This window comes from Cynoglossus semilaevis, chromosome 8, assembly GCF_000523025.1.
Source record: "Cynoglossus semilaevis isolate Cse_v1.0 chromosome 8, Cse_v1.0, whole genome shotgun sequence".
NCBI lineage: Eukaryota > Metazoa > Chordata > Actinopteri > Pleuronectiformes > Cynoglossidae > Cynoglossus > Cynoglossus semilaevis.
Genome location: NC_024314.1, coordinates 3939786 through 3957061, shown reverse-complemented (window position 1 = coordinate 3957061; position 17276 = coordinate 3939786). Strand labels below are relative to the sequence as shown.

Sequence of the window (17276 nt, the reverse complement as noted above, 5' to 3'; positions counted from 1 at the left end):
TGCAGAACTGTATCATTATGTCACTTCAGGCTGCTTTTTTTTGGTAACCCAGACTGAAAGAATACCAGACACCACAAGTCCACAGAGAGGGATAATTCACACTGCAAAACAAAACACTGTCAGGGGAAACAACATTCACCAGCTTCATTGTGTTGTAGAATAAAAAAAAAAAGACAGAGTTGACAATGTGTCTGAATTCAGATACGACAAAGACGTATCTGAATTCAGTTTGTAGTCGTCTGTGATTCGACAACATTGGTGTGTGTGTTTTCAGTTTTGTTTGTGTACTGTCAAGGTATTCACAAGTGGCAGGTTGTAATCAGTGAGTCAAAGACACAGCAGTAGCTGAAGATCTGAGAAAAACACATGCTGCACCTATTGTGTTGATAGACAAGGAGAAACATCCTAACAAAATTCGACAAAAAATGAAACCTTTTTAGGTAAACCCTTCTGAAGGTGTCGGTTCCAGTATTCCTTTATAGTGATATTCTGGAGGATCTCTTTTACACCAGATCTCAACCGTCTTTGTTTCGTTCTGTCAGTTTTGAGAAAAGGAAATATTTGGATTGTTTTCACTTTTAAGGGTTTAAAACATGAGTCGACCATAGACAGAATTGATATCAATACCAGGTGTACAGTTTTACTGTAAGGTAGTAACAGCAGGATATAGGGGGTTTCTTAGTCTACAGTATCATAGTTGATGAGTCCAACTTCAATACCAATATCGTATTGATAGCTCACATTAGCGTTCCTGCTAATGTACACCATATATTGATTTGCTGCTGTTCTTAGGCTGGTGGAAGATTGCAGTTTGGCTCTTAATGTGTCTTTGCGCCGTAAACACTGATGCAGCTAAATGCATGTAGTAAATATGATTTACTGTGACAACTTGGTTTGCTGTGTAAAACAACTTTACTGGTAACAGTAAAACACCACACAGCTATCAGCCTTGTGATGTAGGGCAAGATGATAAAAGCACAGAAATGAGTACATGTTAAGGTTTAGTAATGGTTTAAGAAAAAAAAGAAAAACAAACAGCATCATCTGTAGCATTAAAACCTATAGGCTGTAGATAACCAATGGACACTCTTCTTCTATATACTGTATGTATATGTGTGTACAGTATATATATAAAGTCTACGAGTTAAGGAATCATTTCTGACCTTCTTTACAGTGCAGCAGAGATTCCAGGCCCATTCATAATACCACCCTGAGTGATGATGCTTGAGTAACTTGGGACACACTCATACCACTGAAATAAATGGATGGCACCAACAATAACCTTCCCCAAGGCCACTTGCAAATGTCTCCTATCAGAAAATAAGGCCGCCTCGGAACTCCACACAAGCTGACATATCCCATGACCTATTTTCATTAAAGCTGCCGGTTGGAAGTGCTAAATAGAGAATACAATGCACAGATGGGAGTGCACATAACGTGGTGATAGCCGTTTGACCAAAGACTGACCCTAAGCTTAATAATATCAATAATAATAGATGGATTTGAGATTTGTGGTCAGAGCAGATATCCAGTGGGATAGGAAGCTGAGTTATTTAGAGGACTTTTCTGCACAGAGGGTAAAGCTAGTCATCTCCTCTGAGATGGTGAAGAGGTCAGAGATCGTTGCTCCACCTTCCAGCCAGCAATCAAAGCTCTGATTGGGTCTCGCACCTCATTCGTTCCACCACTTTTTTCATCTCATTTTTACAACCAGTGACTTCTTATTAATTTTTCGTCGTAGGAGGTTGTCGACGAAGACCCTAAGGGCTTACTTTTAAGAAGTGAACAACTGTTTATCAGCCCTACAGCTGGCTGTGAGCACTCTGCTGGGTGTGCCTGAACAAACAAACAAACAAACAAACAAACAAACCAACCAACAAAGCGTACAGAGAAGTCAATGCAGCTTGTGTTGTGGAAAAGTCCAAAATGGGTCTTGGGTGAATTTCCACTCCAGAGAAATCTCTGTGCTGGTTACACAGACGTCTGCTTTAAGGATTTATACACACAGCACTAACTTAGCTCGATATCCTCCCCCTCAGCCGGGCTTGTGACATTTGCTTTTAAAGAGAGGGAATAAACAGCGAGGACAGTCGGAGTGGGGGGTGTTCTTCCTTTCCCCTCTACTCTCATTAGAATTCATCCATCAGTCTTTCCCACGGAGCAGTGGGCCTGACACACCAGGGTTTATTAATCGCTCCAGGAAATATTATTGACCTGGACCTTCTGCAGCCTCCCTCCCTCTACACGCTGCAGCAGTCGGTGTCTCCGAGCTCAGCTGCCACCCACATTCCTCCAGTGTCCTGTCTGGACACATTACAGGACACTGCGGCACAACACACAGTGTCTTCATTGACTCTGCACTTGGCCTGGGCTTTCTTTTTACTGCAGCTGCAAATCAGCACACACACACACACTCACACACTAGACACACCTGCAACCTTGGTGAAGCAGGGCGAATTCTGCTGCGCTTCAGCGTAGGATGCGAGAGGCTGCTCTGATGAAACTAAATCAACACATCCTTGGAGGCAAATAAAGATAATCAATAAAATACGTACGCTGCTCTGTATTTTTCTAAGTGATGTTTAAATTGAAGACATCTGTCTGTCTGTCTCGCCTTAGACCTGTGGGATTAACCCTTGGCTACAGTTCACTCCATGAATTTTCTGAGGAACATTAGTCATGGCTGTGTGCAGACCAGTCACTAATGTTCTCTCTGACCTTTTGGACATAGTTGCTCGCCAGTTCTGAAGTATGATTTCACTGCTGACTTCATTCTGTCCTCTCAACATTTTCACTTCAAGTTACACTTAAGAATCTATATAGCACAGCACGGCAGTATTTGTGTTTTATTATGGAGGTGGTGGTCTTTGAGTTAGACGTCAAAGTACATAGGCAGTCTCTCTTTGGTCAAGGAGTTAACCCTAATAATCTACCTTTAGTATGTCAGTGTTTTTAGGGTGGCACTACAGTTCTTCGTTTTTGTCTGATGGTGGTGCATTTCAGGGATTGGTTGAATGTCTCACTGCCTCCAGTGTCCACTCTTCGCTCAGTATAACCTGTGACATCCAGTTCCACCTCAGCTTTGACGCTCCTCTCTGGATCAGAGTCAGCTGACATCAGGCGTGCACATGTTGCATGTGTGCGTGTTAATGTGTTTGACAGTTTCTAACACATAACACACACTAAGAACCTTGTGTATCCATGTCTGATTTGCGCGGAGAAAAAAAGGTTTTATTTATTTTAACCTTAAAATCAAACCCACCCTGTACTTGGTGAAAAGCAAGTCTTGTATTATGCTGAAATAATTTTGTCAATGGGTTTTGACGAGAGGCCTGTCTTTTGACTTGGACTATTGTGCCGCCAAGTGGACATTTTCAGGCATTACACCGTCGGTTTTTATGACGGGAGTAATGAATGACCAGGATGTGAGTTTGCTGTTCCATTGTGTCCCCGTGACCTTTGCACCGACGAGCACATTCCTGGAAGCAGCAGTCATGAATAAAGTTACATGCCTAATATCTGTCAATTGTGTTTGTTTTGCCTGAAAGGCGACATTGTCCGACGTCCATGTCCTCAGGAAAACTTGATTTTGCAGAAATGCCTGAAACTAAGCCTAATATCTGTCTGCATGTTGTTTTCCTGCAGTCACAATGGTCCCACTTCTGTTCCTGGTGGCAACCACAACAACATCCAATTCCACCAGTAATGGCAACAACACAAAGGGTAAGAGCACAGTGATGCACCTCGACATGTGAGGCTGAGTAACGTGAAACAATTTGCAACAACAGCAACAGAAACCCATTGCTACCCAGCTGCAGTCATCACTTTTTCCCCCGACATGTAATGATTATTATGTATATCCTGCTGCACATGCGTCTGCTTGATAATAGCCTTTAGTGCTGCCTTGTTATTATAGGATCACAATGAACTTGTGCAGCACCGGACAGTAATTTAGGCTCTACTGTGAGAGTCTGGATAAATGCAGCTAATAGCTGACTATGTGGCTCATTGTAAGAGCGTCTTATTTTCTGTCAGATGTGACAAAACGGGATGATGCTCATCTCTGTAGACAAAATGCTGCTGCATTCACTTGTCTGTGCCTTGGCTGGTAGAGGAAAAAAGTGCAGTGCTGAGCCAAGTATTGATTTTAGCTTCATCACAATATACCGTTGTCCCAACATTATACTGTAAATGTAACTGTGTGTTTGTACGCTCTGCAAATCTCTGCCCTCCTTCACCTTCCTGCTTCCCTCTGTGTCGACACTGCTGCCTGACCCTGGACTCTCCTGCCTCTCCTCCCTCAGAAGACGTTACGTCCTCCAACCAACACATTCTCCCCACAGTGCTGGTCGTGTCCCTGCTGCTTCTCATCATTGGACTGCTAGCCTGGTACTGCCTCAGGTAAAAAGAAAAAACAAACAAACCAACATTCATAGACTGACCTGACTCATTCTGTAATCAGCTGGCCACGAGCCAACCTGGGAGGCAGAGCTCAGGGTGACAAACACTTCCTCCTTTAGTCTCTGAGGCGGAGCCCAGTAAGGAAGTAGGTCTTGACTCCCTGTCATGCTCAGTGAGAGGAGACCAGGCGGTGACAGTGGACGTAGTTAGAGTGGTAGAGCAGAGCAAACTCAGGAGGACGTTTGGACTGAAGTTCTGTTTTCTTGAATTCCTCGTCTAATGAGAAAAGGCAGCTTTCAAGGCTTTAAATGGTAGGCTGGAGAGATTGTGGCACCTAACAGGAACATGTGCTAAGGTGTTTATTTGATTTTTTTTTTTTTTTTGGATACTATTTAACCTTATAATCCTATGTTTTGTTGTTCTACTTTTTCCCTGTGCCAGGTTAAAGAACCAGAAAAAGCCAGTGGTCACAGCAGTTGACAAGAAGGTACCAAATGGCATCCTGGAGGAACAAGGTAACATCTTGAGCACTGTGGATTTTAAAAGTGACAGGTTGACAGCCTTAACATGCCACTGTCTATATGTGTGTATATATATAATATATATATATATACACATATACACATAGATATAATGGTCCATCGAAAATAATCAACAGCTTCATATTCATAAGTTTGTGTGCAGAGTAACTTAACACTTCCTGTGGTTTATGCACTCTGTGATGTGTGTTATCATCCACCATCTTGTATACTTTTTCACACTGTATCTGACATAGTACTGGTCCGTCTGTAGCAACTAAACATCTTAGTTACAGTTAGTTACATGATTCTATCAAAACATGTTTTGTAACCGGCTAATGATTTTAGGAAGTGTTTTTTTCTTATCTAATGTTGGCGGGGAATGCACATGGTAGGTTTGTTATCCTACAGGCAGGAAACATAAAGTTTGATTATTCCTCATTCAAACTAGATGTGAACGTTAACAGCAGGAAAATTTACAACTGTAAGATTGTAATGTTAGTCCTTCAGACGCTGGTAAGTGACTAACATCTCAGTCTGTCGGAGAACACACTTCATCACATCGTGATCACTTGGTAAATGTTTTTGTATGTGTTGTGTTTTTAGAGTTGGGATACAGTACTGAGTCCTTATACATCACTGTGCCCCCAGGTCAGGTATACAGGGTGGTGGTATCAGGAACTGAACCCATGTTACTAACCCTTGTCTTTATTATTGATCACTAACTCTGAGTCGGATGCCTAACAGGTTCTTTGGTTCTTCAACTCCTGGTGGTGTTGTGTGATCACTGCCTCTTTAAAATCACATGTTTTTATCCTCAGTAAAGTCACCATTTTCATTGTTAGCTTATTTCTTTTTTGTTTCTTTAATTCCTAACAACTTCAAAGGATTTCAATACTGTGATTCTTTAACCAAATGGCTTTCTGTCTGTGGTAGAAAATGTAACTGTTTAGTTACCGACAAATATACTGTACGTCCAGGTGCATGATAGAGCAGGTAACAAAGAGCAGTTAAATACGAAGAAGGCAGCAGGGCCGGTGTTTTTGTTCATGTTTTAGTACTCTCTGTTTGGCTGCTGTGTTTCATGACTATTTTACTAACATGTTAGAAGAAGGTACATGAAGTCCATTTCCTTGGTAAAGTCAATGTATATTACATATTAGTTAGCTGTAAATATGTAGGAACAAAGTAGTTATTATTTGCAGTTTTTGTTTTATAGGCTCCTCAACAGTTGGCAGAATGTGACAGAATATTTGCTTTTTACATTATCTGAAGAAAACAAGGATGAAAACCAGAAAAATAAGTTAGGGATCAGTCTTATAATCAAGTCCAGTATAATCGCTGTCCTTGAATCCTGTCTTAAATGTCCTTGACTTAGATTTATCAGTACAACTTTATAACTCCAAGACTGTTATTTCCTTTAACAATCATAAACAATCATAAATAATTAACCATGAGGTGGCTGATAAACCCACTAACTCTTCTCTCCACAGAGCAACAAACTGTGGTCCTTCTACCCAGAACCCCTTCCGCCAACAAAACCTTTTTCCCCATCCCTGTGGAACACCTGGAAGATGAGTACAGGCTCCGCTCCGCCGATGACGGCAAACTCTTCAGGGAGGAGTACAATGTAAGCCACCAAGCTGGGTGTTGTTTATTTACGTTTATTTGAGAAACACTTTACAATCAGATATTTGACAAAAATGATATAATCAGGTATTTTATTGTCCACGTTTTAAAAAGATAACCCTTGATAAAAATGGAATATGTGGTAAAATGTCCTGTTTAGGTTCATGGCGTTTGACTCTTAGTATGACTTATGTATAATCACACTGACACATACTGCACACACATCAGCCAACCCACATGAAAAATACCCCTGTATCTATTTAGGATGATAGTTGGGGTCTGAGTCAAACAGAGAATGACTCAAAGCTAATGTCACGCAAAAAAGTATGATTTGATCAGACCTCACGTCACACAGAGGAAGTCACACTTAATGAGCAACTGTTTGCTGTCGGTAGCTGAGGAAGTGTCACCATGAGGCAGACATGTTGCTCCGCACAATACGCCGGTTGACAGCAGTTGAAAGTGACGTTAAAAACAAACAATGTTTTGCAGTCTTTGCCCGGAGGTAATCCGTACGGAACGTACGAGGAGGCCAATAAAGACAGCAACAAGGAGAAGAACCGATACCCCAACATCCTTCCCTGTGAGTGCACCGTCAGCAGCTAGAAGCAACTAGAGCTGAAGAAAAGTCAGCATCAATGATATCAGCAGCACAATTTCTTTTTATAGCTGGTTTAGCATTGAATCTGATTACAGAATCAAATGTATACGTTTTTACTTATTTTAGACTTCCTATTAAAAACAAACTTTACATGTAAAATACAAATATAGTTTTATAGTATCTGATTTTTTTTCTTTTCCTGTTTATAAAAAAGTTGTAGATATTTCATGAAACATTCTCTTTTTTCTGCAGATGATCATTCCAGAGTGGTGTTGACTCAGCTGGACAGAAACCCCTGTTCAGACTATGTGAATGCCTCATACATCGATGTGAGTTGTTCCATCAGTCCCTGCTGTGGGATGTTCAGGAACTTACACTTGCTTTGTTACTGTTGAGTTCCAAAGGTGTTGTTTTTTATTTTGCAGGAACAGACTTTGCTTTTATTGTTAGCTAATGTGTTTTGTTTTTTTTTTGGTCCATCAGGGTTACACGGAAAAGAACAAATTCATTGCAGCGCAAGGTGAGAGATGATGCATTCGGAAAAAAGAAAAACAAATCCTTTACACAGAGTTATGTTTCATGTTCCATTAAAGGGGAATATTTCTGCTCCTCCAGGTCCTAAGGAAGACACCGTGGCAGACTTTTGGAGAATGATTTGGGAGCAGAAGGTGTCAACGGTTGTCATGCTGACAAATGTAAAAGAAAGAAAAGAAGTGAGTGGTCGTCGCAGTGTTAGAGGTTTTTGTGTACATTTAAAAAAGCTCCACAACAGAAAACAGTTTTCCTTCAAGGACCTTGAGAAGAAATATTTCTATAAGTAGACTTCACTGGTTATGGACAGATTTTAAAATTAATTCACACATGTCTTTTTACTAGTGTTTGTGCTGCTATTGTACAGTCTTTGCTGTGAACTTGAACTCTCTGAGTAAACAGGCTAAAAGAAATCAATGGAAAAGAAATTGGTAAAGATTTAAACCAGTGTGAGAACAGAGTGAAGTCAATACGGTGTAATGAAGGCTGCACCCATCACACTGATGTGTTGTCATTTCACCTATTTAACTTAATAAACTGTGAAATGAAAGCACATGTTATGCATGTAAATTACTTCATCACCTGATATTGAAGTCCTTGAGTAATACACCAAAAGAACTGTGTATCCACGGGTACTTGATTTATCAAATAAAGATTGTCCTCTGTCCTCAGGACAAGTGCTGCCAGTACTGGCCGGATCAAGGCTGTTGGACGTACGGGAATGTCAGGGTGGCAGTAGACGACTTCACAGTCCTGGTCGACTACACCATACGCAAGTTTTGTGTACAATATGTAAGTTCATAAACTCATGACATTTTTATGTTGACAAAACGTCTCTAAATTATAAACACAGTCTATAAAATACATTACATAAAATACATACACAAGAAATTTCAGTACGAGATGTTTGCTAAATATAAATACTGTATAATACTATAGTTCAAACTACTTTTTAAAATTATTTTATTAATAATTAATAACATTTTAAAAGAGCAAATAATTTTAACATCTATTGTCATGGGCAAAATGTGAAAACCTTTTGGACTGCAAGTGGCCCCCAGACTGGGAGTTGAGACCCCTGCTCTATCTCCAGAGACATTCTTTAATATCTTTGTATTTACACATAATTTAAAAAATACTTTAGATCTTCAGGATCTTGTCTCAGCTGTCGTAGTTGTGGTGATACCATGAAGCAGTTCTAAAAATGCTGCCCCAGGCTAGATTCTTCATGTCGTCAAAGATCAAATACCCGATGAGGTAACTCTGCCTCTGCCTGTTCCTGTGTGTTTGTGCAGCAAGCCACCGACGTGGCCAAGACTCCTCGGCTGGTGACCCAGCTCCACTTCACCAGCTGGCCTGATTTTGGAGTTCCGTTCTCCCCCATTGGAATGCTCAAGTTCCTTAAGAAGGTCAAAACGGTGAATCCAACTTTTGCTGGGCCTATTGTGGTTCACTGCAGGTAGGAGAGAGTTGGAGTTATTTTTGTTTCCCTGGACTTTTATAACATTCCTTCGTATCACAGTATGGATATCCTGTTAGACACACTTTCTATGAAGGGCTGCTTTTTAGCATAGATTAACTTGGGTCAGCATTATTTAATCTTTTTGAAATGGGGGGGCTTCTTTAAGAAAGGTAGATAGAAAGGTATTCTGTATGCTTTCTATGTTCAATGGTCACTGCGGCTGCAGGATTCACTTTATTTTCCAGTTGTCAGCTGGACTTGTTCTTCCTTTGAAGGCAAGGGAAAAAAATGTATTAAAAATAACTTTCCATACGAGGAGAACCTCATTATATAGAATTGAATATTCTCTTTGTGTGTCTGTAGATAAACAGAACTATCACTGGAAACACTTTCGGCACAACATGTCCAGTGCAGGGATGCCTCAGTTTTTCCGTCTTGCAGCACGTAGAGAACGTGGGATTGTCATTGGAGGATAGTTGTTCTTCATTCTGTTTGCTTTGTCTCCGCAGCGCTGGTGTTGGCAGAACAGGAACCTTCATTGTCATAGACGCCATGATCGACATGATGCACGTGGAGAAAAAGGTCGATGTGTTTGGGTTCGTTTCCAAAATACGGGAACAACGCTCACAGCTCATCCAGACAGATGTGAGTAGAGGACGGAACAAAGAGGCCTTCACTGCATCACATGATCCTAAGTGTGCTATTTAATAGTGAATTACGTCTCCTTTATTGACTTTAAATGACACTCCTTTGTCTTTGTGTGTGTGTGTGTGCCACTCTGCAGATGCAGTATTCGTTCATCTACCAGGCCCTGCTTGAATACTACCTCTATGGAGACACGGAGCTGGATGTGTCCTCGCTAGAAGGACATCTGCACAAACTACACAACACCTTCGCAAACGGTGACCGGGTCGGACTGGAGGAGGAGTTTAAGGTAAAATTGTTGTGTTAAATCATACATATACATATAATTAGAAATAGAAACATATACAGAAAAAATATAGTTATGTTTAAACCTATTTAAACAACTTTTAAGTCTGATTCAGTGATCAAGTGCTATAATACAAAAACATTACTACTGCTAACAATAATAATATGTTGTATATTTAATCTATTTATATGATATTATATGAATTTAATCAGTTAAATTGAATGTAGCATTTTAATAGCATTTAATAATACTACTACTACATCAATAACAATGACTAGTAACTCAAATTAAGAACAAATTGAAATAAATCTAGCTATGAATTTCAAGCTATTAGCAATGATTGAAGGTGTGGGTTTGTTACTGTACATTACCTCACCAGGACCAGAATAACCCTAGAGAAACACAGTGGGTTTGGCCTGAAGGTCATGTACAGTACAGTAGGAAATGGGAGTGCCGCTCCAAGTCTAGATCACGCAGGTCATCTCAATGTTCTTTCTTGTTTTAACCCACCATCATAATTAGCTGACATAGAAAAACATGTGAAATGTGCAGACGTTTCCAAAAGAAATGGAATAAAAACTAATATAAACTGACTGTACCAACACCTAAAAAGCTGGGACAGGGGTAGGTCTCATACATTCCCCAAAAAGACTGGTCAGGAGCTGGTCTTAGACCGGACTTCCTCATTACGTCTACCGCAGATTTATTTTCCGACTCACTAAAAGAACCAAATGCAGGATCGCAAATGTTTTACTGTATTTTACAAAAACATAAATGTATTTTAAGTGAACAGAACTTTCACATTGCAGCAGACCATGCTGGGCTACACTCATCCTGTCCTGTAGAGTCACAGTCTTTGCTGGATACTCTCTGATTCTGATTATATGCAGTGTTGATTGTTGATTCTACAACTTGTTTTCCTGCTGTGTGCAATTTTTCCACGCAGAAACTGACAAACATGCGCATAATGAAGGAGAACATGAGAACAGGGAACCTTCCTGCCAACATGAAGAAGAACAGAGTTCTGCAAATAATCCCGTGTAAGTTAGACGAAGGTTTTAGGTAACTGCTCCCTGGTGAACATGGTCTGCTGAGCCGACGTTGAATTCAGTGCTTTTCTCCATTTGCAGACGACTTCAACAGAGTTATTCTCTCCATGAGAAGAGGTCAAGAGTTCACGGATTACGTAAACGCCTCCTTCATAGATGTACGTATGTTTTTCTTTTCGACTTAAAGCCTTCTTTAGTGTTGCCATTGGCTAACGACCAATGACAACACTTACTCCTGTTGTGTTCCAGGGCTACAGACAGAAGGACTACTTTATTGCCACACAGGGCCCACTGCCTCACACGGTGGAAGACTTCTGGAGAATGGTGTGGGAATGGAAATGCCATTCCATTGTAATGCTCACAGAGCTCCAGGAGAGGGAGCAGGTGAGCTGTGATCAACTGAACAGGCGCGACAGATGGCCTCAGTGGCTCTGCTACAGCAAAGCAACAAAAGTGTCTTCAATGTCTATCAGTCATCGGCACAAGTTTTCACTGAGCCAGAGATACTTAGAAAAAAATGTTAATCTATCAGAAAACCAATCACTGAAAGTAAAACATCATTTCTATTTCATCAGGACAAGTGCTGCCAGTACTGGCCCACGGAGGACTCTGTCACCTATGGAGATTACACAGTGGAGCTGAAGGGAGACACTCTGTGTGACACCTTCAGTCTACGGGACTTGGTACTCACCTTTGTACCGGTAAGCACATCATCAGTGCTCCGTACCACAGCTGTTGTAGTGTGCTGTCATTTACAGCACGTTGTGTTTGTCTGTGCACAGTAAAAACGTCTCTCTGTCTCTCGTTAAATATCTTTTTACTTTATAACAAACCTAATTTACAAAGTGTTAAACTAATTTACAAAAGTGTCAAAGACAGATCACTGCACCTAACATCGCATGTTTTTTTCTTGGTAAAATGTAACTTTTTTAATACCAATAAAACATCAATAACTGACATTCAATAACATTCAAAGTTGTTGTGATGCTAGTTCAACATTAGCAGGTCATTTTAATGTCAGTTCACCCTAGTGGACAAGTTGGTAGTAGTTGATATAGCCTTGTATTATCATTATCATTGTACCTTAGTGTTCATTAAATATAACTTTAATCTTAATTACATTTTTCCACCAGTAATAAAATAAAGATTTCAGCGTCTAAATGTGAGGACTACTTCCTCTGAGGCTGATAGGTCGAGCTCTAACTGTCTAATTAATGAACTTAAACTGGCGTGAGTGCATAAAACCCAGCAGCTGAGGGGAAAATGTGATGAGCAGGATGTGTTTTAAGTGATGAGAGTTTAAGTGTAAGCCTCTCACATCATATTTCATCAAATTCGACCCACTTCAGCTCTCTGAGAGCCAGTCGAACATCGCAGCACTCACCGTCTGACACACTTAACCTCGCACTGACATCGCACCTGCCGTAATGCTGTGGTAAATCCTATTTAGAAGATACACCTGATCTTTTGTCTCCCACGTACATTTCCTCTCACAGGAAAAGCAGACGAGAGTCATCAGGCACTTCCACTTCCACGGCTGGCCTGAGATCGGGATCCCGGCCGAGGGGAAGGGCATGATTGACATCATCGCCGCCGTTCAGAGGCAGCAGCAGCAGTCTGGGAACCATCCAATCGTTGTTCACTGCAGGTACACACTCAATAATAGTAACAATGCTTCCTGTCAATTTTTTATTTTTTTATTTATTTTCAGGTAATATTTAAATGCAACTTCTAAAAATACCTTCGAATCATTTCTCATTTATTCACCTGAATTTAAATGTTCACTTGTCTCATCTGGAGTGAACGCACATTATTTAAAGAAAAAAAACATACACTGAGTATTTGTTTGTTCTGCAGTGCTGGTGCAGGGCGCACAGGTACATTCATTGCACTGAGCAATATCTTAGAGCGGGTCAAGGCCGAAGGCCTGCTGGACGTGTTCCAAACTGTGAAGAGTTTACGCATGCAGAGGCCTCACATGGTTCAGACTGTGGTGAGTATGAGACAGAAAGCAGATCTCACACAGAGAGATCGCTCGGTCAGTGTCACATCCAGAACTGGACTTTGTCTCAGTGTTTGTTGATTGAATGTGGTAGAACCGAGCATGCTGGAACCTGAAGAATAGTAACCTGATGTTTATAAAGCCAGAAGTGGAAAATGTGCTTAATTTGAAAATTAAAAACTCAATCTGTTGAAATAAAAAAATATGCAATGAAATGCAATTAATTATCTGAGTTTATCATCCTACAAAAATGATCATTTATTGTGAGAGCAGAGATGTATCAGCAACTGTATAAATATAAATAAATCCTGTGGAAACAGCCATAATCTTACATGAAAGATATTTATGAAAAGATAAAGTTAGAATTGCAGGAATTGAAATCATGTTGGAAGTTGAGGAAATGCTGGACGTCACCGTTTAGACCTATAACAGTCATTGATGTCTCTGTTGTGTTCTTCCTTTTCAGGAACAGTATGACTTCTGCTACAGGGTGGTACAGGACTTTGTTGACATTTTCTCAGACTATGCCAATTTCAAATGAGGAGATTTGCCTTAAAACATATTTGTAATGTTGTTTTTTTTCTAAAGCTGGTATTGTGTTTTCTTTAACTCTGCCAAATGATCTTCTATTTTGCTATGCACTTGTTCCTCAAATTAACTCTGACTCCTTCGTCATCTCTGTAATATAGTGTATGTCAGTGACTGAGAATTGTACATGAAAAGAGGTTGGATTAATAATGTATAGTTCACATCATGTGTATGATATTCGTCATGAAGTCATGGTCATGGTTTTCTTTTCAGTTTGGTTGTATTATAGTGTACTTTAAGTGTTATTTTAAATTGACTGTGTAAAAGTTTTAAAAGAGAGTTGTAGTTATTGTAAATGTATTTATGTATTGACAGTGTCATTCCAGTCTTTTGTGTTTGGAGAACGGCCTCTGAGTTGTTTTCACCGTGTTTAAAGACACCCGTCTATTTCTAAACGGCATTAAGTGATAGCATAGCTATTTTTATTGCCCCTGCGCTACAGCAGTGATTCCCAACCACTGTGGAAAATGATCCAGTTTCACTTAATTAGTCGGACAAATATTATTTATTTACTGCGAATGAATTGTCTTTGTTTGTCTCTGCGGCAGTGACAGACAGGAAAATGACACACTCTTCCTCTAGATGGCTGCAGATAGCTATAAAAACCTTTAAAAAAAATGAGCGCAACTCAAGAGCCTCGTGAGAGTCTTTCCTCAATTCCTGTGAGCACATCAGCGTTCTGTTTAACTACCCAGGTTTCGAGAGAATTATTATATTTTATTATATTTTCCTCTTGTGATATTTTTGTGCGGAGGTTGGAGTAACCGTTACCGTCGTGATTGTGATACTTCTCTGATGGAAACAATAGGCCATAATTCAGCAAACAAATGTATGCAAAAACAGGCTGAGGTGACAATGTTGGAGTCGGTTTCCATTGCAGACTAAGCTAAATCTGTCATGGGGTCACACAAGTCCATTAACCTGGTTTTTGTACCTGACATTGTGGTGTTCCGCTGCAGTGACAGTACGTAACGTCGACGTAACGTTACAACACTCTGCCTTTTGTCTGTGCAAAAAGTATTTTGCTAAAACGGCACACGCACACCGTAAAGCACATGGAGAAGCCTTTCACCAAGAACATAAAGTGTGGACTGTTTTTATGGTGTCATAGATGAGACAGAAATGTCCCTCCACATGGGGAATCTGAGACACTTTAAATTGACAGGAACTGCAGTATGCCGTCATGGAGCCTAATAACACAGTACAACCTGAACTCACACTGTTTTAAATACTATTGTTAACCCGTGGGCTCAGCAGTGGTTCATGGAACCCAAGATGAAACAGCTTCGTCTGCCTTGCTCCAGAGGAATTACGTCACATCCGTCTGGTACTTGTACGGATGATACACCCAACTTTTTGGACAAAACAACAGAGTTCCGCGTCGTACCTTAGCCAAACGTGTCCTGCTTTTAATACTTCTGAATCAAACCTACATAGAGTGCTAAGCATTTAAAGAACTGTCAAGTGCTCGGGTTCTCTGTGCTCACTGTGTGTGGACGTGTTGACGCTGCAGCACAAGAAGACTGCTTTTACTCTTGTCTTTTTAAAACCACAAAGAAAGTCTGTGCAGATGGACCCTTCTTGCCTTTGCTCTGTCTCTCTCTTTTATCCCTGGGTGTTTCTTCACTTTTTTGAATTTTCTTTGTCTTCAAGGTACACCTGCAGTATTAAATTCCTTAAAAAAAGGTCTTTGGTTCTGTCAAAACTTTATTCTGTTTGTTATTTAAAAAATAATAACTGCAGTTAGAATTAACTGATTTGTCATTTTATCTCCTTTTTCAGGTAAGAATATTACAGTATTTTATAGAGAGTTCAGTGACGTTTTGAAGCCACAGCAGAGAAACAGGTGTGTGACTGTTCTTTTACCTTTTATTAGTAAAATGTTTATTAGTAAATGTTGATAAAAACTGATTGAACTCAAAACTGCTGAAGATGCCTGAGATATATGTTCTATCCTTTATTAATTTTAAGTTAACTTTAAGTTATGACATCTGTAAACATTTGTACAGATGTTTTGTGTGATCAACATTAGGCCATTTAATCTCTGGAATGCAGCCAGTTGAGTAATAGTTTCATTTCATCATTTGCCAGGATACAGCTATCTGCTGCCTGTTGCCTGAGGCACAGTGGAAAATAAATTCAAAACATAGGCAAAAACAAAGTGAGATTTCTGCATCTCAGCATTTTTTATTTTTAGTTCAGTGTATTAAAATAACAGAAATGAATCTGTAACTCGTCCGTTCCACAGCCATTTTTTTATTGCAAAAATAGTAGCTGGACATTTCTAATCCAACGCCCCCTCCTGCCCCATGCTGCTGATGACAAATTATCATCAGTCAGCACTAGTTTTAATTAAAGTACATTATACTTATTTGAATCACCAGTTTAATTAACCAGATACAGTTTTTCATTAATGAAAGTTTTCATTAAGTCATTTCTACCCTGTCACATGGTCCGGTCAGAGGACAACAAAAAGAGTCTGTGGCTCCGGTCAGCCATGTGACCATCACTATAGTCAATAACAGGGAGTAGTATATTTAAAGTGTTTTTGCCAAACAGTCATGTTCTTCATGTTACAGAAAATCTCAAGTAACAAAAATGCTCTTTGTTAACAATTTCCACTTCCTCAGGGATCTGGTCCCATGGCAACAGTTCACAATAGGAGGAAGTGTAGCCTAAAAAAGGTCGGCGTGAGTGCAGAGGTCATATGAATTATGTATTAACCCTAAGTCACTCTCTTATTTTTAAATTGACCACTGCATAATTCTCTGCCGCCAACATTTTCCTTTCAGTACATTATGGAACATGATGAGATTTATTGGCCGAGCTGCCCGGACCCTGACCCCATCCCCAACTACCACTCGCCCTGCATTGTATGTGTCATCGTGTGGCATAGAAAACAATTCCTAATAAGAATGTGAATGTGGAGCATTCTACATGGTAATGTTTTATTTTGTACAAAGTTACAGGTGTTTGACTTCCTGTTTGGTGGGAAGTGGGTACACTTTTTACTTGTTCTGTGTTTGTCAGTTAAGCTTCTAGCTCTGTGAATCACCCCCGTTGAACAGTTTGACTTTTGCTTATAGGCTAATCATTTTTACAAATACCTTTGTCACTCTGATGATGCATAGAGAGAATGCTGATCATGCAGTTTCATGAGAAAAAGATAAAATCTGTGCATCCTCTGGAGGATTTTTTCTGGAGAAATTCTGTTTCACAGCTGAAAACAATTTGCAGTTAATTCTAAACCTCTGCTGTAGATACACTTCATCAGGTCACAGTAACTTGGTAATAATTTTATTTACGAGAGAAACCCTATCAGTGCAGGCCAAGAAGTTGAGTACTATTTCCTCCCCTTTAATCACCTGGCAGCACTTTAAAAAAGTGATGCTGGTCAAAGGAATCTCATGTAGGCTGCTGACACCAGAAGTAAACAATCAGTCAGTAGAAAGTTCCAGAAAGTTTGCCTGTTCTCCCTGTGTGTTTATGATATCCCGATGCTTTGGCGTCCTTTCTTTACATCAATTTGGCTTGCTGCTTCCTTTCGCTACAGCTTAATGGACC

General features: G+C 40.0%; 1 protein-coding gene across 7 annotated transcripts in view; it reads left to right on the top strand.

Moving 5' to 3' along the window:
* Positions 1-15398, top strand: part of LOC103381647 (protein tyrosine phosphatase receptor type E) — a 62744-nt gene extending 47346 nt beyond the window's left edge. For 2 of the 7 annotated variants that reach the window (XM_017034731.2, XM_025057229.1), the window contains 20 exons: positions 3646-3723; positions 4305-4401; positions 4843-4916; positions 5526-5570; positions 6413-6549; positions 7041-7131; positions 7402-7478; positions 7633-7669; positions 7765-7862; positions 8353-8472; positions 8976-9139; positions 9652-9787; positions 9927-10076; positions 11020-11113; positions 11204-11280; positions 11372-11506; positions 11698-11823; positions 12619-12770; positions 12980-13115; positions 13591-15398. In XM_017034731.2, coding sequence (XP_016890220.1) covers positions 3651-3723; positions 4305-4401; positions 4843-4916; positions 5526-5570; positions 6413-6549; positions 7041-7131; positions 7402-7478; positions 7633-7669; positions 7765-7862; positions 8353-8472; positions 8976-9139; positions 9652-9787; positions 9927-10076; positions 11020-11113; positions 11204-11280; positions 11372-11506; positions 11698-11823; positions 12619-12770; positions 12980-13115; positions 13591-13665 — 2094 coding nt within the window. In that variant the 5' untranslated portion in view covers positions 3646-3650 and the 3' untranslated portion in view covers positions 13666-15398. Of the gene's footprint in view, positions 1-3645; positions 3724-4304; positions 4402-4456; positions 4713-4842; positions 4917-5525; positions 5571-6412; positions 6550-7040; positions 7132-7401; positions 7479-7632; positions 7670-7764; positions 7863-8352; positions 8473-8975; positions 9140-9651; positions 9788-9926; positions 10077-11019; positions 11114-11203; positions 11281-11371; positions 11507-11697; positions 11824-12618; positions 12771-12979; positions 13116-13590 lie in introns of those variants that run through there. The other 5 variants (XM_025057230.1, XM_017034730.2, XM_008314111.3 and 2 more) reach the window with 5 other exon arrangements.
* Positions 15399-17276: the final 1878 nt, after the last annotated feature.